The 26,781-nt window shown below is 35.2% G+C and overlaps 1 protein-coding gene across 40 annotated transcripts in view; it reads left to right on the top strand.

Annotated features, from left to right (window-relative positions):
- Positions 1-20,957, top strand: part of LOC127509830 (uncharacterized) — a 502,366-nt gene extending 481,409 nt beyond the window's left edge. For 26 of the 40 annotated variants that reach the window (XM_051888896.1, XM_051888897.1, XM_051888883.1 and 23 more), the window contains 5 exons: positions 1,000-1,299; positions 2,179-2,490; positions 10,343-10,645; positions 19,317-19,346; positions 19,723-20,957. In XM_051888896.1, coding sequence (XP_051744856.1) covers positions 1,000-1,299; positions 2,179-2,490; positions 10,343-10,645; positions 19,317-19,346; positions 19,723-19,823 — 1,046 coding nt within the window. In that variant the 3' untranslated portion in view covers positions 19,824-20,957. Of the gene's footprint in view, positions 1-999; positions 1,300-2,178; positions 2,491-10,342; positions 10,646-11,567; positions 11,652-19,316; positions 19,347-19,722 lie in introns of those variants that run through there. The other 14 variants (XM_051888900.1, XM_051888884.1, XM_051888878.1 and 11 more) reach the window with 8 other exon arrangements.
- The last annotated feature ends 5,824 nt before the right edge of the window (positions 20,958-26,781 follow it).

The following is a 26,781-nucleotide window of genomic DNA, read 5'->3' as shown; positions in this document are numbered from 1 at the left end:
TGTTCAATAATTCAGTGTTGTATTTAAAAATAAAAATATCTGATCAAAAAGATGTTTATTATTTTTACAAATAAAATATATTTATATTATTATAAATATAATATTATTGTATTATATTTATATTATGAACAAATCTAAATTAACAGTTGATTTCAAATCATATTTTTATGTGTATTCTATACAATAATGCAGTTTTGCGTACTTGGGTAAAGTTGGTTTTATATTTGCACATTCGGACTTCCGCGTTTAAGAACGTTCTAATAATGTGCAATAAAGTTAATGTTTGCAAATTCTGAACAGCGACACGATATTTACAACCAACGATTGTAAACCTACAACATTTTTCACAATCGATCAAAATGGGCAAGTATTATTTTAATGGCATACTTACTTGCGAACATCCACTGAATGTCCAATGTAGTGTACAAAGTTATTGTAGCCTATGCGTAAGTCCGAATGTGCGAATATAAAACCAAATTTATCCAAGTGTTTTGCGTCATGGTTACGTGATGACATCTTCCCACAACGCATTTAGCAACTTTAGCAACAAATTCACCCGTCTTTAGCAACTTCTCTGAACATTAGTTGGCAACACTTGTTCGATTTCATTGTGTTGTGAACTTATATTTGTGTAGAATTCAGACTTTTTTCACACATTTTCCCTCTATTTGCTTCTTTTAGTTTAAAAGAGGATCTTTAAATAGTCAAGCTCAACTAAATCTGTACTCTGATGTTTGTTGTGTGGATTTCAGGCTGTTCTGATGGTCAAAACACACATTAGATTTGAGGTCGACTCATTTAATTCATTTATATCTTCATGTAGATTTCTATAATATGGTAGAATCAGAGAAAGCTGAGTTCATTACTGATATTCATTAACTGAGTGAATGAAACATTTGAGATATTGATCAATTGATCAGTAATGCTTTGTTGTCTGATGTTGTTAGTTTTCTGTTTCTAATTTCTGATCTGTATTTCTCTGTTTCTGTGCTGCTGCAGGACAAGTGAAGACATCAGCGCTGAAGGGACGTCCTGTCACTCTGAAAATTTATTCTGAAATACAGAAGGATGATAAAATACAGTGGAAGTTTGAAGAGAAACTCATAGCTGAAATGACTGGAGAGAACCGTGGGAACCCTCAATGGTTTGATGATGAATTCAGAGACCAAATGACGCTGGACCCTCGGACTGGATCTCTCACCATTAATCAAACCACACCTGAACACTCTGGATTATATAAACTAGAGATCAAGACCAGTGATTATTCAACATTCAGACTCTTCAGGAATATCGTCTTTGGTGAGTAACACAAAGTCTTTCAGTGAAACAGCAGCAGTGTATATGACAGACCTTGTGTCAAAATATGATTATAAAAGTGTTCCAGTTGTGTTATATTAATGATGGAGAAACTCTGACCTGTTCATCATATCACTGCACTGCTGCCATAGCAGATATATACTGATGTAGAAATCAACACACTGTTATGTCAGGAACAAGACCTTCTAGTGGGATTAATGTACAGAGTTAAATCATTAAATGTGTCTGTAACTATTTTATCAAAGCCTTAAAACTCAAAAAGGTCACGTGGCATTTTTTTTCATGAAATCAACTGTAAATACAGGCAGTTGCAGATTAATTTCTGGTTTCTGGTGTTTTAGACAGATCTGGTTCCTCAATGAAGCAGCTTCAGACAGTCTTCTTTCATATGCTGTTGTCTGTTCTGAAACTGTTCTTCACACAGACTGTGTTGCTTCTGTCTGCAGGATTGTTTGATCAACTTTATCAGTCACAATCCTCCTCATTATTCCTGATCATTATTGAACTGCAGTACAGTCATTATCTGATCACAAATCAAACATTCAGAACCGTTTCTTCACACAAACTCATTCAACACACTCATATTTCATGTCATTTGAGTGGATTTTTACTCTTAGAAACAAAGACTGGAGTTCAACACAGTTTCATCAGTGAAACACACATGAGGTGTAGAGATTTATACTTACATTCAGATTTCTAGAATGAGAAGTTGAGCTCTTTTCAGCTTAAAATACAGTAAATGATATGTTTGTGATCCAGTATGTCAGGTGTGATATGTCAGTGTTTCTTCTGTTTATTTCTGCTGCTGTTGGTTTTCTGGTTCTGATTTCTCTTCTGTATTTTTCTCTGTTTCTTTGACAGATGAAGAGAAGTCAGTGTCAGTGATGAAGGGGGCGGATGTGACTCTAAGTGTCAATACTGAAATACAGAGAGGAGATAAGATATTCTGGATGTTTGGAGATGACAACAGTCCTATAGATAAAAACACAGAAGAGAAGTGTGAAGAAGAGTCTGCGTACAGTGATTCTATATTTAAAGATAAAGTGGATCTGAATCGTCAGACTGGAGATCTCACCATCAAGACAACTGAAACTGACCACACTGGAGAATACAAACTAAAGATCATCAGAAATGGCAAATCCTCATTCAAGATATTCAGAGTTACTGTTTCTGGTGAGTGAAATATTTACTTTCATTGTAATTATGATTTTATTTTAGATAACATTGTGTCGTTCTTAAAGGATAGTTCAGCCAAAAATGCCCTCATGTCGTCCCGAACGCACAAGACTTTTATTGAATTTGATCCAAATTTTAAGAAGTGATGTGATTGATTTGAATGTGGAAATTTGAAAGAAAAGTTAAGTCTTTCTTCACAAAAGATCTTCATTGTGTGAGAGATCTCTGATGCACATTAATGAGAGAATCTCAACACAGTGGTCAGCAGTGCAGATCCTCAGGTTGTGTCGTGAGAATGACCCTTTTATATGAACTCAGTGTTACTGGTATGACTTAGGGCTGTAACGATTCATCGATGAAATTCGATTACTCGATTTTTAAAAAAAAAAATCCTCAATTTCAATTTGCCCCGTGTCGAGTAACTGGTAAAATACCGGAAGTGGCACTTTCCACGGACGAGAATCCATGAAACACATTATTAGACAGTTTTCTAAGGCTGTACGATATTAAGCCTGTGTAAAAATAATAAAGCTTAATACTATTGGCAATTTGCAAAGATTATTAATTAATGAAACAAATGTGCTGCAAGTTTAATATATTTGTGCTCTAGTTATTTTTATCCTCCTGAGACCCAGAAAAAAAAGTTTTTTTGAATTTAGTTTTTTTTTTCACGTCATTATATTGTTTAGAGCATAAGAACCAAATTAAAATATAACATTTTTGAAAAATTATATTTTATTCATATGTTATGATATGTCCTCTGTAGTGGACACCTGGACTGAGTTGTTTAAAAAATAAAATGACATGTATAGGCAAAAACAATGGGATTTTTTTTAAATCACCAATCAATATTTAGCCTTCAGGATTGTTTTTAACCAAACTTTGTATCAAGATGATTCTCAACTATGTTGTGAAAGATATAATGGAATTAATTGATATACCATTTTATTTTATGCAATATGTGGGTAAAATTGTCATACATGGATTTTCCCATTCAATACAATGCATCTGTATCTAATTTGCATATTAATGTTTTCTTCATCAACATGTAATGAAAAAAAGAAGTGTAATAATTGGCAACATTTTCATAATATCTAATAATCAATAGGATTATTGATATATATAATATCTTTCCCTATTCACTTGTTGTATCTCCTATTATATCTCCTGATAAACATGATTTAAGTCCTGGTGTCCTCTACAGAGGTCATGTATGAAATCAATGTCCTGTTTCGTAACAGAAAGTCATATTTTGATTTGAAACCCCATAACATTTTCCTGAGATATTGATTTATAACAAACAATTTGAAAATGAATCCGATTTAAATGATAATTACAAAATATTATCATTTGCATAAGAATGCTAATTTTCATTTTCAGTCATATTTAAAGACCAAGAAGTTGTTGTTGTCATGGCGAAACCAATAAAAATCTGGTATCTCTGCAAAGCCCTGAATGTGCTCTTTACAGGACATCCAGACTTAAAACTGTGACATGTATGATGTCAGAGAAAATCACTAAAATATGATGTCCACTACAGAGGACAGAAATCTGTTCCCGGGTCCCAGGAGGATATACGTGTCTAGTGCGTCTCGTGCGGCTCCTTTCACAGTAAATGCAGCTTCACGTGAACTGTTATACATGAGTGGAGCGTCTCAAACTCCATCTCTGAATATGCTGTGAGCTTGGATTGCTTTTAACGTTTAATCAGATTTGTAAGGTAAGTCGTCAATAAACCTTAGCAACATTATACAGTATGTTTCTACTTGGTGAAATGTGCTAACTGTTCGTCACGATTTCAAAATAAAAGTTTAAGCCCTCGTTTAAGTCCACGTGTTCTTGTTCAAGAAATTACAGTGGTTTAATTGAAGGTAAGGATTAATTTAACATTTAAAATAAATGTTGTAAGCCAATATTGAACAAGGATTAGATCGCGTTGTAAAATCGTCAGGCCACTGGCGCCCTCTGCAGGCGTTTGTTATAATACATAAAGAACATTAGTTGTACAATTCAATACATTATGTATTTTGACAGTTTTGTTCAGTAAAACCATACAATTATTTGTTTTTCATACTTTACTTGAATCAATTATTATTGTGTTATTGCTATTATATATTTTAAGCCATATGTGTAAGTGAATGTGTTTTGTTGTGTAAAAGCACCTTTATAATGATCGCATTAGTAGTTGAGCTATATGTGCGCGCCATGTTTGTTTACGCCGCGGTCAGGAGATCTGTCGGATTTACACTTGAATTCTTTCACTTCTTTTGAGAGACACGGATGGATGTAAGTGTCCGGTGAATTGGGAGAAGAACAGGGTAAACTTTATAGTTGCAGCTTGCCTTCCTTACATCATGAATCAATTATAATGGAAAGGATTATTATTGCAGCTTCCATAGACATCAGTGTATATTTTACAGACTCTAACTGTACTGTTACTAGTACTTATGTGTATTTAAATATCTGAAACCTAAAATAAACATCATGTGGTTGAAACACTGAATAGTTGTGATAAATGCCAAGCACTGAGTGCATTCGTCTCTGGCTCAGCGCCCGGAGGGGAGGGCGATTACTCCAGTAATCATTAGAATAATTGAACGATTACTCGATTACCAAATGAATCGTTAGCTACAGCCCTAGTATGACTTGTATGACTGACTTTCTTTCTATGGAGCACTAAAGTGTTTTTCCTTCCATGTCATGGTGTCCAATGTTGTTTGGACCCAAACATTTTTCAGAATATCATCTTTTGTTTCACAGAAGAAAGTCATACAGGTTTGGAATGACATTAATGAACTATCCATTTAAAGTCCCCGTGAACCGGAAGTTGCAAACGACTTTTCTCTAGTGTTGTGACATATTCCCAAGTTAAGGTAATATTGAATAGAGGGCAGGGTTTTACTTTAGCGCTCCTCCTCTCCATCTCTCGCTCATATCAGACTAACGGTTGGAGTGGTTTAAGCGTTTTATACTTTTCAGATTTTGATTAAAGATTACCACAGCAAACAATTTTTTTCTGAGTATTAACTTGCACGGATTAATTGTTCACCACAAGATTAGTAATATGCACTAACAAAGGAAATAGGGTCAATTTTGATTTCATGCCGACTTTAAGCACATATCACATCATGGTGCTGTGAGACACACTAATCCATTACATCCAGTTCTAATCCATCCATTTAAGAGTTCAGGGGTCGTGTTCACAAAACATCGGAAGGAAAAAAGAAAGAAAAAAAATCATACAGGCTTGCAAACACAACCATGCACATGCAAACAATACACTTTTCACTCATACACGCACACACGTTAATTAATTTATTTTTTATTTTAGATTTTTTTTATTGTATTGACAGCTCAGCTGTATGTGGACACCTTTTGAGTAGAAATGCATATTGCATTTTTTTTTGCAAATAAAACTCCCATAGTCCATAACTACTGTAGTTTTAACTTATTTTAATATAAATTCAGTTAAATCATCAAACATTTGTATGACTTGCCAGTGACTTGTTTGACCCAAGCTACGACTTGACTTGACTTGCTTGATTCTAACAAAAATTGACTTGGACTTGCTTGAGACTTGAAGGTTAAGACTTGAGACTTACTTGTGACTTGAACATGTGTGACTTACTCCCACCTTTGCTGATCAGTGAGCCGCTTTTAAGTGACCATGAAATAAAAATTCCCTCCATCTGTTTTCTGAATGCATGTTATTGATCTTATTGTGAGTAATTTATAGGTTATTTATTTCTTGACTTTGTAATTTTTAATCAAAATACCATAACCCGTCTTCCAGTGAAACTGCTGACTTCTCTCTGGTGATGAATGCAGGACTTCTCTGATCATTTAACTCACTCACATCCTGTTCCTGCAAGCTTTTATACGCTTCACTTACTCGTCTAGTGTGAAACAGGCTAATGTTTGCTTGTTATCTGCCCTGTGATTGTGCAATGAAAGTTTTTCTGGCAGTTTTGGAATGAGCAGAGGAACATGTCAGATGCTACCATGGCTCATGGGGACGACTGCCAATTCCACTAAGTGGTTAAAAACATATAATTTGTATTCATGAAAATGACTTTTAACATTTAGAAACATGTTCATGTTCAAATTCCAAAGCTTGTATAGGTTCCTATTGGTAAGACTGACTTACTACAGGTGACGTTTTGCCAACACAAGCTAATTATAGACAATAGCAGCAACACTTGTGGTGTTAAAGGGTCAAGAATAAACATAAAATGGAGCTAAAAAAAATCAATACTTTATTTTGCCAACACGTTTTGGCACAGAGGCCTTAATCAGGGCTAAAATGTCACAGGTGTGTGTAGGTTCCTTTAAATACAGAGACAGAATTCAAACTTACAAAGAACCAATAAAAAACCTGCATATAATATCATCCACCAATCACAACACTTTAAAAGTACATAATCACACATCAACCAATGATTTCCTTACATCGAACACTGCTGAGGAAAAGAAAATATATACCATGCACACCTTCATTGAAAACTTATAAAAATGTACAAAAAATACAAAAAAAATAGTATAAAATATTTTTGTGTATGTATGTAGATAACAACGATCATGTTCTTTTATAAACATATACAATATATACCCTTGTTTAAAAGGCCTTAAAGTATATATACACAATGCACATCTTTTTGAAGAACAATTTTATAAAAATTATTTTAAGACCAATTCTTCATTAATCCCAGTAGGGAACAGACTTTTTAAATAAAAAATCCAAAAAGCCTCCCTTCTTTTTCTAATTAAGTCAATGTGATCTCCTCTTAGTGGAATTTTTATATGTTCAATGCCAAAGAATAAAAAGGAAGACATGGATGATTACATCCTTTAAAATGTTTTGCTCCTGGTTTTATATCACCTCTTTTAATAGAGCTCCTGTGTTCTGTAATGCGGTCCCTCAGTATCCCCTCACTGCAGAGCACTTGAGATCCAGGGGGCGGAGTCAGGCAGGTTAAGGGATACGTAAAGTGGGAGGAGTTGGATCTAGACCCCACCCCCTGGATCTTGTGTTCTGCAGTGAGGACCATCTCCCCTTAAGCGTCGAGATGTTTCTCCAACATGTACTTTTTTACAAGGACACTGAATTAAATATTTGACATTTTTGCTGTTACATGTAATAAAACTTTCAATATGTATATCATTTTTGTAAACAGGATGTTCAAAACATTTAATATTCCTGGTGTATTGGCAACTGATGCAATTACCACATTTAAAATTTCCAAGAGGGATTGTTCCTGTGAGGGTCTTGATTGTGGGTTTCTTTGGGGAACTAATTTATCCTTAATGGCTCTGGCTCTTTTGTGAGCAATAAGTGGAGGATCTTGAAATGTATCTTTTAGAGATGGATCGTCTTGTAAAATATGCCAATATTTTTCACCACCTTACCTATATTGAAAGTTTTAGGAGCATATATAGTGCAATATATAATACTGACCCTGAAGATGTCTTCTTGCATTTGTTAGAATTTAGACAATCTTCACGACTTCTAACTTGTACTCTTTCTTCATAAGAGAGCCACTTTTCATTATAACCTCTCTCTTTAAATTTTCATAACATTTGACATTTTTGTATTTTATATTCTTCACTATTTTCACAAATACGTTTTATTCTCATAAGTTGACTTATTGGTAAACTTCTTTTTAAAGAGATAGGATGAAAACTTTGACCGTGTAACAATGTGTTCCTATCTGTTGGTTTCGTATATAAGAATGAAGTGAGGTTTTTACCATATTTAAACAAGTATATCCAAGAAACTTATTTTTTTCCATATTAAAAGTTAAAGAAAATTTTAAACCACCAAGATTCATATTCAGAAATTGTAAAAATTCATGAAGAATGGTAACTTGTCCTTTCCAGAGCAGAAATACATCATCAATATATCTTTTCCAGGAAACAATGTATGGTAAGAAATGGTTGTTCTTTTCATATTAAACACTTTCTTCAAGTAAACCTACAAAAAGGCAAGCAAAACTGGGCGTCTTCCTTTTTATTCTTTGGCAATGAACATATAAAAATTCCACTAAGAGGAGATCACATTGACTTAATGAGAAAAAGAAGGGAGGCTTTTTGGATTTTTTATTTAAAAAGTCTGTTCCCTACTGGGATTAATGAAGAATTGGTCTTAAAAGAATTTTTATAGAAATGTTCTTCAAAAAGGTGTGCATTGTGTATATATATTTTAAGGCCTTTTAAACAAGGGTATATATTGTATATGTTTATAAAAGAACATGATTGTTGTTATCTACATACATACACAAAAATATTTTATACTATTTTTTTTGTATTTTTTGTACATTTTTATAAAAGTTTTCAATGAAGGTGTGCATGGTATATATTTTCTTTTCCTCAGCAGTGTTTGATGTAAGGAAATCATTGGTTGATGTGTGATTATGTACTTTTAAAGTGTTGTGATTGGTGGATGATATTATATGCAGTTTTTTCATTGGTTCTTTGTAAGTTTGAATTCTGTCTCTGTATTTAAAGGAACCTACACACACCTGTAACATTTTAGCCCTGATTAAGGCCTCTGTGCCAAAACGTGTTGGCAAAATAAAGTATTGATTTTTTTTTAGCTCCATTTTATGTTTATTCTTGACCCTTTAACACAAGTGTTGCAGGTATCGCCTATATTTAGTTTTGTCTATATTCCATGCACCCTGTTAGATGTGTGAAGGTGCACCAGATTAATCATATTACATGTTGCCAACACACACAGGGAGGTACAGTTTCACCTTTAGTAAGTTAGTCTTACCAATAGACCTTTATCACAGCAGAACTGATTACCAGAAACATTGTTGCCAACTTAGCAATTTTGTTGCTAAATTTAGCAACTTTTCAGACTAGCAAAGCACCTAAAAGCACCTAGCAACAAATTTAGCTATTTTTACAATTTATTTGGCAACTTTTAACAACTTTTGAAAAGTGACTTAAACAATCTAAAGTACAAAAAGAGGAAACCACTGAACAGCAGCCAGTCAAGCAGCACATCAGCCTGGAGAGAGCTGAAGAAAGATGACAGTACACACTTCATATGTGAATTAAGATGATAGTTGCAGTTGTTCAATAATAATTGTTCATTTATGATACAGCATGTTATTAGCTTGTACCTATCATTGTTGTTCAGTTAGGTACACTCAAAGGTCAAGGTCAAAAAGATGTTGTTTATATTACTTTTTCAAATAAAATAGGTTTATATTATTATAAATATATTTATATTATGAACAAATCTACATTAACAGTTGATTTCAAATCATATTTTTATGTGTATTCTACGCAATAATGCAGTTTTGCGTCATGGTTACGTGATGACGTCATCTCACAACGTCATTTAGCAACTTTCAGCAACAAATCCACCCGTCTTTAGCAACTTCCCTGAACATTAGTTGGCAACACTGGTTCGATTTCGTTGTGTTGTGAACTTATGTTTGCTTTTTTAATTTCGTTGTGTTGTGTACTTCTGGGCCACTGTATAATTCAGACTTTTTTTCACACATTTTCCCTCTATTTGCTGCTTTTAGTTTAAAAGAGGATCTTTAAATAGTCAAGCTCAACTAAATCTGTAGTCTGATGTTTGTTGTGTGGATTTCAGGCTGTTCTGATGGTCAAAACACACATTGGATTTGAGGTCGACTCATTTAATTCATTTATATCTTCATGTAGATTTCTATAATATGGTAGAATCAGAGAAAGCTGAGTTCATTACTGATGTTCATAAACTGAGTAAATGAAACATTTGAGATGTTGATCAATTGATCAGTAATGCTTTGTTGTCTGATGTTGTTAGTTTTCTGTTTCTGATCTCTATTTCTCTGTTTCTGTGCTGCTGCAGATCAAGTGAAGACATCAGCGCTGAAGGGATGTCCTGTCATTCTGTACTATGATACTGATATACAGAAGGATGATAAAATACAGTGGAAGTTTGAAGAGAAACTCATAGCTGAAATGACTGGAGAGAACCGTTGGAAACCTCAATGGTTTGCTGATGATGAATTCAGAGACCAAATGAAGCTGGACCCTCGGACTGGATCTCTCATCATTCAACAAACCACACCTGAACACTCTGGATTATATAAACTAGAGATCAATAACAGTTATTATTCAACATTCAGACTCTTCAGTCTTATCGTCTTTGGTGAGTAACACAAAGTCTTTCAGTGAAACAGCAGCAGTGTATATGACAGACCTTGTGTCAAAATATGATTATAAAAGTGTTCCAGTTGTGTTATATTAATGATGGAGAAACTCTGACCTGTTCATCATATCACTGCACTGCTGCCATAGCAGATATATACTGATGTAGAAATCAACACACTGTAATGTCAGGAACAAGACCTTCTAGTGGGATTAATGTACAGAGTTAAATCATTAAAATGTGTCTCTAACTATTTTATCAAAGCTGTAAGACTCAAAAAGGTCAACTGAAGTCAACTGTAAATACAGGCAGTTGCAGATTAATTAATTTTAATTGAATAATAATTAATTTATTTGCTTATTGTTGTCTTGTTTTGTCAGTCCTGGTTTCTGGTGTTTTAGACAGATCTGGTTCCTCAATGAAGCAGCTTCAGACAGTCTTCTTTCATATGCTGTTGTCTGTTCTGAAACTGTTCTTCACACAGACTGTGTTGCTTCTGTCTGCAGGATTGTTTGATCAACTTTATCAGTCACAATCCTCCTCATTATTCCTGATCATTATTGAACTGCAGTACAGTCATTATCTGATCACAAATCAAACATTCAGAACCGTTTCTTCACACAAACTCAATTCAACACACTCATATTTCATGTCATTTGAGTGGATTTTTACTCTTAGAAACACAGACTGGAGTTCAACACAGTTTCATCAGTGAAACACACATGAGGTGTAGAGATTTATACTTACATTCAGATTTCTAGAATGAGAAGTTGAGCTCTTTTCAACTTAAAATACAGTAAATGATATGTTTGTGATCCAGTATGTCAGGTGTGATATGTCAGTGTTTCTTCTGTTTATTTCTGCTGCTGTTGGTTTTCTGGTTCTGATTTCTCTTCTGTATTTTTCTCTGTTTCTTTGACAGATGAAGTGAAGTCAGTGTCAGTGATGGAGGGCTAAAAGTAGCTCCTAACTTGCCGATTTAGGAGAATCTCTTAAAAAATAATGGGTCTGCCAGTCCTCTTTTTTTGCTCATAAGAGTATTTCACAAAGTATTTTAGCACTAAAACTAGCTCCTAAATCTGTGAAACATTAGGAGTAGTCAAGAGGACTCCTGAGTCACTAAGACCAAATCAAAAACAATCCTAAAATGGCTGTTGCTGGTTGTCTGCCTCAGCAATATACATTAATTCTTCAATCTCTGGAGATGCAGACATGTGAGAGGCGGACAATTAGCTGAACACATACTTGTTTATTCAGTGACACTTAGCCTACATTTTAAAACCTTTATTTGAATATGGCAACATGATACCTCGTTCTACAATATTTCTCTGATTAAATCACTGACAGAGACTCCTCCCTTATCAGTCAATCATAGTTAGTAAGCATGTTGACATCATCCATAGCAACAAGGTCGACCCCGCCCTTTCTCTTATCTTAAAGGGATAGTTCACCCAAAACTGAAAATTTAATGTTTATCTGCTTACCCCCAGGGCATCCAAGATGTAGGTGACTTTGTTTCTTCAGTAGAACACAAATGATGATTTTTAACTCCAACCGTTGTGGTTTGTCAGCTGTATAATGCGTGTCAATGGGAACACAATCTATAAGAGTCAAAAAAACATGCACAGACAAATCCAAATTAAACCCTGCGGCTCGTGACGACACATTGATGTCCTAAGACACGAAATGATTGCTTTGTGCGAGAAACTGAACAGTATTTATATAATTTTTTACCTCTAATACACCACTGTGTCCAACTGCCTTGAGCGCACGCACAGCATCCGGTGTGTGAGGTGTGAAGTGGAGCAGTGTGCAGTTATATGCCCTCAAAATTCAAGATACACAGGCATTTTTGCCCCGATGAGTTTTTGTCTTATATCATCATATGATGTAGTTATACAATCTCACACGATAAAGTCCAGTTTTCCCCAAATCAGAACAATTGCAAATGTGATTTTATACAAAAGTTAAATGAACAATAAGTTAACATTGACCCTGTTGAAAAAACAGCATATGCTGGTAAGGTAGGTTTTGAAGCTGGGATGCTGGTTTGAGCTGGTTTATGCTGGTCCTGGCTTAAATTTGACTTTAAAAAATGTGCAGCATCTCTGTGTAGTAGGTTCCTATTGGTAAGACTGACTTACTACAGGTGAAATTTTGCCAACACATATAGGGAGGTACAGTTTCACCTTTAGTAAGTTAGTCTTACCAATAGACCTTTATCACAGTGGAATTGATTACCAGAAAACATTGTTGCCAACTTAGCAATTTTGTTGCTAGATTTAGCAACTTTTCAGACTACCTTAGCAAAGCACCTAAAAGCACCTAGCAACAAATTTAGCTTTTTTTTATTTATTTATTTGGCAACTTTTATCATCTTTTGAAAAGTGACTTAAACAATCTAAATGACACAAAAAGAGGAAACCACTGAACAGCAGCCAGTCAAGCAGCACATCAGCCTGGAGAGAGCTGAAGAAAGATGACAGTACACACTTCATATGTGAATGAAGATGATAGTTGCAGTTGTTCAATAATAATTGTTCATTTATGATACAGCATGTTATTAGCTTGTGCCTATCATTGTTGTTCAGTTAGGTACACTGTAAATTGTAGAAAAACAGAAAAGTTGTAACCGTACAACACAAAATACAATGTGTAAATTATAATACAGGTAAAACACCTGAGAAAAATCAATATGGATAATTCCTTCATATTAACACAGTACATTGTGCCCTATTTTTAACTAACTACCAATACACTGCTTCAAACTATAATTGTTCAAAATGTGTAGTTTTACTAGTTAATAAGAAAATAAGAAAATGTAATTGTTCAAAAATGTGTAACTGTCCAATAATTCAATGTTGTATTTAAAAATAAAAATTGTTTATATTACTTTTATTATAAACAACATTACTTTTAAATAAAATAGGTTTATTATTATAAATATATATTTATATTATAATATTTACATTACGAACAAATCTAAATTAACAGTTGATTTCAAATCATATTTTTATGTGTATTCTACACAATAATGCAGTTTTGCGTCATGGTTACGTGATGACGTCATCTCACAACATCATTTAGCAACTTTCAGCAACAAATCCACCCGTCTTTAGCAACTTCCCTGAACATTAGTTGGCAACACTGGTTCGATTTCGTTGTGTTGTGAACTTATGTTTGCTTTTTTAATTTCATTGTGTTGTGCACTACTGGGCCACCGTAGAATTCAGACTTTTTTCACAAATTTTTTCCTTCTATTTGCTTCTTTTAGGGTGCGTTTACACTTGTAGTCTGGTTCGTTTGGTTCATTTGGTCCGGACCAAAAAGAAAAAAAACATTTAGTCCTGCTCCGATTAGCGTTCAGATTGGCAATTTTATCACCGAACCTAAAGGCATAGGGATACATTCACAACGTGATTGGTCGGATTTTATGACGTATTGCCTACTTTGAGACGGAACTTACCGAACATCCAAAACAATGCTGTGTGCTGAGGTAAATGCGCCTGTTGTGTGTGCGTAGCCTGCATATGATGGTATTTTGGCCAGCTGGGAACTTGTGAAGAGCTTGTAAAATGTGTAAAGTAGTCAAAATGGCAACGGGAATCCATCTGTCACACACAAATGATCTGCTGCGTGGAGACGCGCGTCTGATGCCTGTCATGGGCAAACTCGCGACTATGACAAGAAAAATCGACATGCGTGAGGATTCTGTACTTTTTGGGGTCTCATCTTCCTGTTTTTGGTTCGTTTACATGTCTTTGGTTCATGTTGCGTTCATATATCATTCGAACCGCACCAGAGTTCGTTTGGAAGTGGACCGAGACCCATCTTTTCAGCGGTCTCGGTCCGCTTGTTTGGTGCGCACCAGGGTTCGTATGGCAGCGTTCACACATGCTCAAATGAACCGCACTAACAGAGCAATCGCACCAGGGTTCGTTTTATTCGAACCAAACATGACAAGTGTGAACGCAACCTTAGTGTAAAAGAAAATCTTTAAAAAAAATCAAGATCAACAAAATTTGTATGTCTGATGTTTGTTGTGTGTATTGCAGTGTTAATTTTGGCAGCGATTTTTTTTTTTTTTTTTTTTTTTTTAAGTCTTATCTTCAGATGAAAATGCTCCTTAGTCTTAGTCACATTTTAGTCATTTTTGTCTTTCATATTTTAGTCTAGTTTTAGTTGACGAAAAGTCATCATTTTTGTCAAGTCTTAGTCATTACTTTTAGTCAAGCTACAGTTACCAACAATAATTTTGATAGCTATTTTCTCTTTAGACCAATTCATTCAAGCTTATGAAAAATTTGACTCAAGGTTGTATTGACATTGCACTCTTAGCAGTAGCACTTGTGCAAATCTACAGATCCCTTTTCAGTGGTTCTCAAACTTTCTAGAGTGTCGTACCCCCTGAGGGATGTAGCAAATTAGCTCAAAATAAATAGGAATAATTAATCATAACTAGTTATAATTAATTATAAATATTTGGATCAGTTAACAAAATTAACTTAATGTAATAAAATTAATATTACAATCAATTAACCTGTTGTCCAATGAACACACAGTGTTAATTGTTTATAAATTCTAAGAAATGTTCATTTCCAGGTTATGGGAAATAACAATCTTATGTACAGTACTACTCAGAGCATGTAGTCAGAATCTGCATGAATAGGGACTCCAGTATATGAGCATGAAACACAGACAACTTTACATGTGACATGAACAAGACTTTATTAACTAGACTAAACACTTAATTACTCTAACATACACACACATACATGCATACAGTTTACCAAGAGAAAGAGAGAGCTAAAGCAGAGTATAGGAAGCAAGAAGTTACAGCATTGTTTGAAATTCAGCAGATCAACAGCCTTGAGCAAACCATCAGTTTAGTTCTAACACACCCTTCTTTAAAAGGGGTAAGGATATTCAATGTATCAGATAATGAGACTAAGTTTCATACTTGCATGTCTCTCCAAGTTGAATTAAAACTGTTCTGCCTGTGTGTTAGCTACGTTTGGGATGCTAGTTGCAGTTTTGGGGGCATAGGTTCACAGAACTTCGATAGAGTGAGTTTATGGGTAATTCATTAAATATAATGAATAATTGTGTGTCTGATTGGTCCAGACGCTACAGGGATTTAACATCCTTCTGTGTACCCTCTCTTTTCCACTTAGACCGCAGTTACACATTTCCATTAAGGGACAATATTTGCCCTCTTAAATCAATTTTTCCAGTGCATTTTTTACCTTTATAAATATCTTTATAAAATAAATAATGCTTAAAACAATTCAATAAATACAGTGATGATAAAAACAAAGTGATACTTTTAAATATTACATTAAAACCACCAGTAGTCACTGTTTTTATGAGTGAATCATCGAGTCATTCATTCTTTCAGTATCAAAGCAAGCGGCTGTATTTATGAATGGATCATTGAATCGTTGACGATTCGTTCAAAGAAACGATTCGTTCAAATGTACATCACTCACTTAATATTACCCTTTTGTTTGTTGAACTGTTGTATAAAATCAGTGTCACATTTGAAATCGTGTGGATATTCAGGAAACATTGCATTCTTGCTTGTATAATATGATCAAAATTAAAAACAATAACTCACCAAAGAGTATCTTTTTGTATCCAAGAGAGATTTAATCTTAAATCTATATGCAGTCTGTGTCTATATTTGTTCTCCATGCTAGTAAATGTTAAATCCACACTTTCACAAAGTGAGTTATACTGTCGAGAACAGCAGCGCGATACTGCCGTGGTTGCTGTCAGTTTTGACTGCGAAAGATGAGGTCATTTGACTGAATGTCGTGTTTTTACAGAATTAAACCTGCTAGAAAAACATGTTCAGTTTTTATGTTATTTTAACTCAGCATTTTGTTCGCGTACGTCAGTTTGAGAGCCACTTAAAGGGATTCTTAAAGGGATTGTTCAGCCAGAAAATTCCCTCGTGTCGTCCCGAACCCACAAGACTTTTATTAATCGCAAGATTTCTGTCCATCCATTAAAAGTCTGGGGAAACAAAACTTCAGATCTCCAAAAAAAAAAAAAAAAAAAACACTCCCTGTTCACATGAGAGTGGACGGCAGTACAGCTCCTCTGGTTTATATCGTGATAATGTCCCCTTTTGTATACATTGGGTATGAATTTCTATGGACCACTAAAGTTTTTTTTTTTTTTTTTTTTTTCTTCCATATAGTGGTGTCCAATGTTGTTTGGACCAAACATTTTTCAAAATATTTTCTTTTGTTCTTTGCTCCATATCACTTTGCCAAATGTTTTCAGTTATTTCAGTAGGTCCTTACAGCCTTCATCCGCAATAGAAACAAAACCCACAACGACACCGACCAAGCTAATAAATATAGTAAACAAGAGAATGAAAATGACAAATTATTGTCATGGTTTTGCCACAAAATACATTTTATTGTGTCCTGAAAGCATATACTCACTCTCTCTCTTTCAAACACACACACACATACAGTACGGACACACACTCACACAGAAACGTGTTGTCAGCGCTGCTCTGACAAATCAGTAAAATAGTTTAGCAACTTAAAAGCTTCATGCCATTTCTCACCAGTGAGGTAATAACTGTGTGGTTCTTGAGGTAGATAAACTTACAGTTTCACTATTAGTAGAGACACTGCTGCCGTGAGAGACGCACAGACTCAGGTAGGCTAGTTCTGTCTCTCACTGTGTTAATAACTGTATTATATTCTGCTATCAAGGCTCAAGCATCTGTTACTAGCTCTGAAATGACATTTTGGAATTAGCAACAGAGACTTGGGATGAGATGCGTAAGAAATTAGAGTGTTTTAAGGACAAAAACCTGACAAATGTCTTGAAATAACATCAGAACAGTGTCTTGAGGTGTGGTAACTGTAGTATAAGTGGAATAATTGACTCTGAGCTGTTAAATTATTATTCATGAACTTCATCATTTATCATGTTAACTGAGCTAGAGTCTGAGGTGTCTCTGTTGGGTTATCTGTGATTTCTCTGAGCGTTACACGGTCTGATCTTGGGGAGAATTTCCTGGGATGTCCACTCCTGGGAAGATTGGTGTCTGTTTCAAACACTTGTGAATAATCTTCCTCCTTCCTGCTTTTACAGAGGTGATCACATGTGCTGTTGATCAGTTTATCAAAGACATTTGATGACCATTACTTACCCTGATTCCTATGTTACAGTAAGAGTGTTCTTAGTTTTTCCCCCATGGCTTTTTCATTTTCTCCTAGTTTTTGTTAAAGGCACACTATGTAGTTTTCGCCTCTATAGGTCTCTTATTCAAAACAAAGGTGTAGCTTGATGACTCCTTGATTTCACTGAATCATGGGAGGTGTTGTCTTGACGTCTACAGCTGGTGGATAAGAATCGGGACAGGACATCATGTTCATGGATGAGCTAATGTATTAAAGATTTATTAACATTACTGTAGTATGAAGCAGGGTGTGAATGAAAGCCGTTGAGGCGGAACGAGACTGCTGAAGAGATTGCTAATGAGAGACGAGTGTGACACACGTCTCGAGAGCAGTGGAGCTTTTATTATGCCGCAGTTGTCACTTCTGCTTCTTCCGGTCATGTGTATGTGTGATAACGCAGCGCTGTTTATCATATTCGACACATTTGTGTGTTAAAGGTTGTTATAATGTTACTCTATGTTCGCTCGGCGGCTGTTATGAGACACTTGTTACACACTGCAGTAAGAGATCAATATTAGTCATGGTAAAACATGGTACTCGCGGTAAATCAAGAAATCAAGATAAGACTCACTGTGTTGAGCTATATAACAATGAGTTTTCTGTCAATGAATGTATCCAAACAAACAGTTGCTCACCTGTGTAATAAAACACAGAATATATTAAAGCATCTCTGGTGTTTCCATGGTTTCTACAAATAAATATCCTCTGAAACCAAGGGTAACGCGGGTATGATGTCATTGGTAGGCGACGTACGGACACGCTTATTTCTCTGGATTTAAACATTCTTGGAAACATTTGGGATAATGTACACGAGTCAACAAAATATACAACACTGTTCTAGTGGTTTTTGGATATTTTCATCTAAAAATCTTACATATTGTGCTTTTAAATAAATAATGACAGTGTAATATGTCATGTGGTGTTGTTCATCTGAGGCTTGATTTTCCAAATTTTAGTACCTACCAAAGACCAGATTTTTTTTATTTTTTTTTTTATGTCCCGATATGGAAAACTATGGAAGTGTGTGTGTAGAAAGAAAGAAAGAAAGAAAGAAAGAATGAAAGAATGAAAGAAAGAAAGAAAGAAAGAAAGAAACAAACAAACAAACAAACAAACAAACACTTTTTCCAAGTCATCTCAGTGGCAAAAAGTGTCCCAATAAAAAGTGTCCCAATCACCCAGAATTCACCCTATATATAATGCTGAATCTATAATGATGAATTAATGATTAAAGTTTCAAAATGATTTAAGTTGCTGCATCACCTCAATGAATTTATATCAGTGCTCTGTAGATAAAGCAAAAACGTATAAAGTTTTCTTCTCACCAGAAACAGCAAACTGTCTGAATGATGATTATGTAGTAATGTCAAACACACATTCATTGTTTTTAAGTGCAAAAACACACTTGGTTTAATGGCAACACTTTCCTTGTATTTCTTTGTTTCTATGTGCCGCCGTCACAGATGAAGAGGAGAGGAAACCATCGATGAAGGGTGAGATTCTGTTGTTTGAATATCTTTAAAGTGTGATCATGATTTGATGTGTGAGATGTGGCTTCATTCACTTTAGTTTTTATTCAGTTCAGTTTTTTCATTCAGTTTTCAGATTTCAAACAGTTTAAATGAACTTTACATTTTAGTTTAGATGCACGAGTTCACAAGTACAATAAATATTAAACTTGTCAAATAAGTGAGATGAACTTCTGACAGTCTGTTAAATGATTTTGTACATGTAAATGCTTACATTTAGTTTAGATGCACGAGTTCACAAGTACAATGCTTGACTTTAGTTTTGATGTCTCATATAATATGACTAAATCCAGATCAGTACATCTTTTTAATTTGCCATTGTCTGTGTATTTTCTGACAGATTCCACAGAAAAACGAGAGAATGAATCAGTGACTGTAGTGATGCCGCTGCTGAAAGCAGAGGATCTGGATGGAGTGAATGAGCAGGAGAGTTTACTTTAATGAGATTAGACACGCCCACAAGTGTCAATCACTCTGACATCATCAACACTTCAGCTACAACAACAAAAACACATTTCTGCTTTCATAAGCCTCTAGAATCCGTCCAGTGAAAGAGAGAAATGAAGCCGTGTCTGTTGAGATGATGAACCTGCATGTAAAAAGCTTCTGTGGTTTTATATGAACCCAGAAACACAGTAATCAAACACTTTCTAATGTTACACTTCATACCTGTACCACTGTTAACATAATACTAGTGTGACTCTCACAGCTTTGATTTTCTGTGATTATCGACAGGAATATGATTTTTATAAGATGTTTTACCACAGTATTTGAATTTGCCGTTTTATGTAATTAACACCAGTGCCAGATTAACGTTCATGTTCAGAACTAATCACATGTCTTTGAGATCACATGACCTTCTCTTCATGTGTAGAAGTTCATTAGTGTGAATGAGACTAACAGCTTTGACCATTCAGTGTTATTCAGCTTCACTGTAAGTGACTTTATTATTGTAAAAATAACAATAATTATAACCAACTACTTAAGTTGACAATCTTTTTTATTTATATATATATATTTCTTTTTAAGTTGTAAATGTATGGCTTTTTTTGCTCTATGACATAATTATGCTTGAATAAGAGTATATCAAAGATAAGATGTGAAGTGAATCTTATCTGAATGATTGTAAATGTGAGTTGAATTTAAAGTGCCTTTATATTCATGCTGAAGCACTTACAGTAGCCTTATTGTACTTCTCACAAAAAAAAAAAAAAGATGGAAAAAGACATTTTGCATAATACCATTGTGGTGTTTCTTGTGTTTTATTATTTTTTTCAGAAGCATGTTATTAATGAATATTTGAATTTAAAGTGCCTTTATATTCATGCTGAAGCACTTACAGTAGCCTTATTGTACTTCTAAAAAAAAACCAAAAAAAAAACATTTTGTTCGGATTTAATACTCCGTGTCATGATACCACATTGTGGTGTTTCTTGTGTTTTGTTATTTTTTTCATAAGCATGTGATTGATGAATATTATTGCTATACTGCTGATCTTAATGTCTGATCTCTTCTGTCCTCTAGTGGACAGACACTGATACAGCTTTTGCTTCCTAATAAATCTTTTAACATGAATTATTGTCTAGTTGTGTTGATTTATAATGACAAATGCCCAGCAATACAACGAGACTATAAAATCAGCTGTTGTTCAGCTTTCAAGAGCACTAAATAATAACCAAATACGGCTGATTTATAGTTGAAGAAAAGTACAATCTAGAATGTTTTTTTCTTTTTATTGTTAAATCAAGTACTGCATTTTCACCCAGTGCCAAGAAAAGGCTCTCCACATGCGCTTCATCTTTTTTCTGTTGTCTTTTTATTAGTTTTGATATTTTTATATAGAAAAAAAAGAGCGAAGAAAGAACAAAAACAACAATAGATACAGTAGCAGATGGAAGAACAATTATGGTCATAATATTAAAAGTAAATAAGTAATAACAGTAGAAATTACATTTAAAAGAAAAAAAATACAGTTTCAGCTATGCTCAAAAATATGATCATGCAGTTATTAAAGCATTTCCACCAATGGTGGGCGAACCTCTTCCCAAAAATGTTTGTTTTCTACATTCCCAGAAGATGTGCATAATTGATCCACCTATCTGTGATACATGTGGATACATTTTACTCTGACAAAGTGAGGTGAGGAATTTATAAGTCCGTCCTGTAATTTTGTTAAAGGATATTGAGGTAAAAACAATCTTATATAGAGCACCACTGGTCTTCATCAAAGTATACACTCAAGCTCTTGCCACACATCTTTCAGTGAGTCGGGGGAGAATCATGATGGTGTAACGGTGCTCACTTTTCCTTCTTAGTGTTGCTGAATTCATCAGAATCGTCTCTATCCTAGATCACTCCAGTGAGAGTCACAAAAGTGCTTATCCGAGAATGAATCTGCAAATACTTATAAAACTGTCATGGAACTCTTGAGATTAAATCTGAAAAGGACTTTTCACCCAAAAATGAAAATTCAATCATTTATTAATCACCCTCATGTTGTTCCACATCCATAAGACCTTAATTCATCTTCAGAACACAAATTAAGATATTTTTGATGAAATCCAAGAGGTATGTTGTTTACGTCCAGCGCTGCAGGTTCTACATCAGAACATCGACTCATTATTGGTCGGCTCTTGTGTCAGCATCACACACATCGTGCTGATCATGTGACCAGCTTTGGCCAATAATGAGTCAGAGTTCTGACGTAGAATCTGGAAGCACTGGACACAAACAACATATGAGAATGACACAGAAGAGAAGATATTGTTGAATAAAGTCATTATTTTTGCGCACAAAAAGTATTCTTGTCTCTTCACAACATTAAGGTTGAACCACTGCAGTCACGTGACTGTTTTAACAATGTCTTTAGTACCTTTCTGGACCTTGAATATGTTGATTATATTGCTGTCTCTGATGAATCAGATACTGCTCAGATTTCATCAACAATATCTTTATTTGTGTTCTGAAGATGAACAAAGATCTTACAGGTGTAGAACGACATGAGGGTGAGTGATTAATGACAGAAATTTCATTTTTGTGTGAAATAACCCTTTAAATGCTTGTCCTGAGAGCGAGTGAGTCTCTGTTCAACTTTACAGAATGAGCTCCAGCAGACGAAGAGCGATAACTCTGACTAAAATATACCTACATGTAAAACGAGTAAATGTACTTTTATGAAAACAACAACAGTAACTAAAGTGTCATTCATTGTTTTTACAGAAGTGATGTAATCTCTTCACTGCACTCAAAGTTAGAAATGATAATGTTTGGATTTGGTGGTAGCTTAGTTTTTTCACCACTTCTCACCATTTTTGTTAGAAATATAAACTGAATTTAGAAATGCTTTTGAAATGAAAAACTGTGTTTTTTTATTTAATAATTTATTATTATTAATACATACTGTGATCTCAGACTGTGGTGATGTGGTTTCTTCACTGCATGGATCTTCATGTGTTTCTTCAGGTGACTTTTAATAGTGAAACTCTTTCCGCACTTCTCTCTGCTGTGGATCCTCTCATGTGTTTTCAGATTTTTTGACACACTGAATCTCGTCACAGTATGAAAACAAACTTTAACAGAACCGCCAGAGACTCAGACACACTAAAACAAGGTGACTCTGTGAGAATACAAGCATTTGAGCCTCAAAAGATCTGGAGAAAGTGCACAGGGGAGAAGCCCATTGACTCGAGATCCTACAGTGTCCAGCTGGATTCTGGAGGTGTTATAAAGAGAAACAGGGAACATCTCCGAAGGGAGCATGGAATGACCCCTAGAGACTCTAACCAAACAAAACAAAAGGTAGTGAAACAGAAACCCAGAAACCGCTGACGCTCAGTCACAACTCACCAGCAATATGGAGAATGAGATGTAAAGCGCTGTACAGTCCCATCTGTTTTCACAAAAGCAGGATGTTTAGTAAAGAAACCTCAACAATTAAAAGATGAAAAGGGTGTAAAACTGTCACATGGAAAAAAGAAAAGAAAAAGAAAGATATGTAGAACTATTGTGATGGAAATGTGAAATAACTATATAGATGTTATAAGGAAATGGTAGATTGTTTTTTTTTTCTGTAACAGAAATTAAGAGTTTTGTTGGGAACATTAGTTCTGTATTAAAAATAAATATTAAAAGAGAGAAAGGATGTGACAATAGGAACAATTGTTGTATATTTTGTTGTAGTAGGGAGCTGAAGGGGAACACAGCCGAGGGTAACCACATGTGAGATGTGTGTAGAGGTTCACGAGTTCATTACAGAAGAGTCAAGTAGATTCAGATGATTGTCTTTATTGAATAAAAAAGACACTGAATGTTTTCTGTAAATTGTGATAAAAAAAAAAAAATTATTTGCTTAGTGTAGCAAATTAGCTCAAGAGAAATATGAATAATTAATTATAACTCATATATATATTTGGATCCCCTAGAGCAGGGGTGGGCAAACTCAGTCCTGGAGGGCCGCTGTCCTGCAGAGTTTTGCTCCAGCCCTAATCAAACACACCTGAACCAGCTAATCAAGATCTTCAGGATTACACGCAGGTGAGTTTTATCAGGGCTGCAGCTGAACTCTGCAGGGACAGCGGCCCTCCAGGACCGAGTTTGCCCACCCCTGCCCGAGAGCATGTAGTCAAAATCTGCATGATTAGGGACTCCAGTATATGAGCATGAAACACGGACAACTTTATGTGTGACACGAACAAGACTTTATTAACTAAACACTGAAACTACTCTAACACTCACACACATGCATACAGTTCACCAAAGAGAGCTGAAGCAGAATACAGGAAAGCAAGAAGTTATAACATTGTTTAAAATTCAGCAGATCAACAGCCTTGAGCAAACCATCAGTTTCTTAATTTAACACGCCCTTCTTTAAAAGGGGCAGGGATGATTAAAGGCACAATATGTAAGTTCAAGTTCAGTTTATTTATATAGCACTAATAAAACAGTCACACAACTGACCAAAGTGCTGTACAGAGCTTCAGAAAGAAGAAGTAAAAGATATAGAATCAACAACACAGCTAAAACACAGTTTAAATAAATAAATAAATAAATAAAACAAGGTATAGACACTTAACAGCATAAAAACACGACAAGAACCATAGAAGAAGATTAATTATAATCAATGGAAAACAAGTACGTTTTTAGGAGAGACTTAAAAGTAGTCAGGGAAAGAGCTAACCTGATTTCTAAAGGCAGATTATTCCACAAGTATATACAAAGATGGAGTATATGGTTGCAGCAATTCAGATAAATAGATTGAGGCGAGATTACGTAGAGATTTATAAACAAATAAAAGGATTTTAAAATCAATTCTGAATTTAATAGGCAGCCATTGAAGGGTCCTCAAAATTGGAATGATATTATCACTTTTACGATGTAAGATTTTTTTGTAATAAAACATCCCAAAGCACCTTGCACAGTGTGAAATATTTCATCAAGTTGTGTACTTACATTATCCCAAAATTTCCCAAGGATTTGTTAATTAGGGCTGTGCAAAAAAAAATCAATTTTTCGATTAATCGTTTTTTTAAAATGCGGTCGATACGATATCGATTTTCAAAAGCCACGTATCGATATTTTTCATATTTACGCAAACATTGGACATAATATCTGATTGACGTTAATCTTATTACTAGACTTCTCCACTAGATGTCATCCTCTTATTTATCACAGCGGGGCCGGTGTCATTCATTCAGTGGCGGATGCAGCTGCGCCTTTCAGCGTGAAAGACATTCCGGACAGCTGAAGGAACTGTCGGTTTCCCGATCGAGCCAGCGCTGCATGGTCATTAAAGTTTATCATTTGCACGCGTTTTCAAGCTTTGCCAATATAAGCATTCAAGTGAAAGAGAACTCGCGCGCGCTGTGATAAGTTTTGTGTGCGCGTCACACACACCCGAAGAGCTCAGAGCTGCGCGCCTCCGACAGCGTGCAAATAAGAAAATTAATTCTTTTACCTGTCATTGCGTCTAAACGGACAAATTTACACAAATTTATCTCAAAATCTCCGCCTTTACGAGTATCTCGGTAAACACAGTCGGTTACGGTTACGGTAAGCAGTAGAGATGTTTTTGTGGTTTAAAATGTATGTGTTAAGGATGAAAATGAAAATATCCCCCTTAGCAAATGGTGTCCTCCTCTTCTCTTCTTCTTCTCCTCTGTACCTGCACCGCTCAGCACGACCGTCATCCAGCGCGAAACACACGCAGAGTGAGAACCCGTTATGTAGTGTTGTGAATCAACTAAGTTGCTCCAAAGCTGTGTCTCACACTTATTTCCTTTTACCTAGAGTTGTTCCGATTCCGAAACCATATCGGTGAGTACTGGAGTCAGTATCCTGAATCACCATGGTACACCTATAATAAGTGTTTATTTTCGGACTATTTTAGTCCAGCGGGTCGCCGCCGCTGTGGAGTAGCACAGGACCTGGGTGACTCGTCCATAGTCATACACGGAGAGAAGTAGCGCCGGTTACAATGTTCTTCCGCGAGACGCCTGCAGTTCTGTTTATTAACTGCTAGAGCGTGAAACAAAAACAGCAGCGCGACAAATAAACTGCGTACCTGTGTAGTGCGTACGTGTGTCTCTGTTGTTAAAGTTTATCGTTAGTTTGATACTCATTTTAACAATCGGGAGTCATGGAAACACTCCTGGCGTTTGGACCAGAGTGAAAACAAACGACATATCACTGTATACCAGCAGTATGTGTGAAAACACTCACTGTGGCTTTTTAAATGAATTGTTATTCATTTCTAGATTTACATCTGTTATTTTTCAGTTGTGGCTTACTATCAAACTAGACAATAAAAGAAAGTTTAATGTTTTTCTTTTGCTATATTTATTCATTCCTCACACACAGAGGATTTAACCTGAAGCAGGCTTAACTCCTCAACTCCTAGCATTACTCTCTCTCTCTCTCTCTCTCTCTCTCTCTCTCTCTCTCTCTCTCTCTCTCTGTGCATGTGTGTGCGTGTGGCCTGCCAGTGAGCAATGGACATAGGACAGTTCTTTAAAAGAAAAAAGACAGATTCAGGTGAGAGACTAGGGACAGTCCATAATGACCTCTGTCTTGTTTTTGTTTTTGTTTTTTTGTTCTTCTGAAAAGTGTTAAGCAAGCTAAAGTAACAGATAATGCAAACCAGCTGTTGTATCAAATTACTTATCTAGGCAATGGTCCCCTGCTTTTAATTTTTTTATTTATTTCAAACCCACAATGGAGAATACAGCTTCTCTTGTGAAAGGAATTTGTCATTTAAAAAAGTTTCTAAGCCCAATAATAATAATAATAATAATAATAAAGACATTTAAAATGACACGCCTCTGTGTGCCTTTTGATCATATCCTTAGAATCTGTAAATGGTCTCCAAACATTTTTGTGACATGACAAACTGACCTCAACTCTC

This window comes from Ctenopharyngodon idella, chromosome 3, assembly GCF_019924925.1.
Source record: "Ctenopharyngodon idella isolate HZGC_01 chromosome 3, HZGC01, whole genome shotgun sequence".
Lineage (NCBI taxonomy): Eukaryota > Metazoa > Chordata > Actinopteri > Cypriniformes > Xenocyprididae > Ctenopharyngodon > Ctenopharyngodon idella.
The sequence above is the reverse complement of the archived record's forward strand: the minus strand, read 5'-3'. Positions and strand labels throughout refer to the sequence as shown.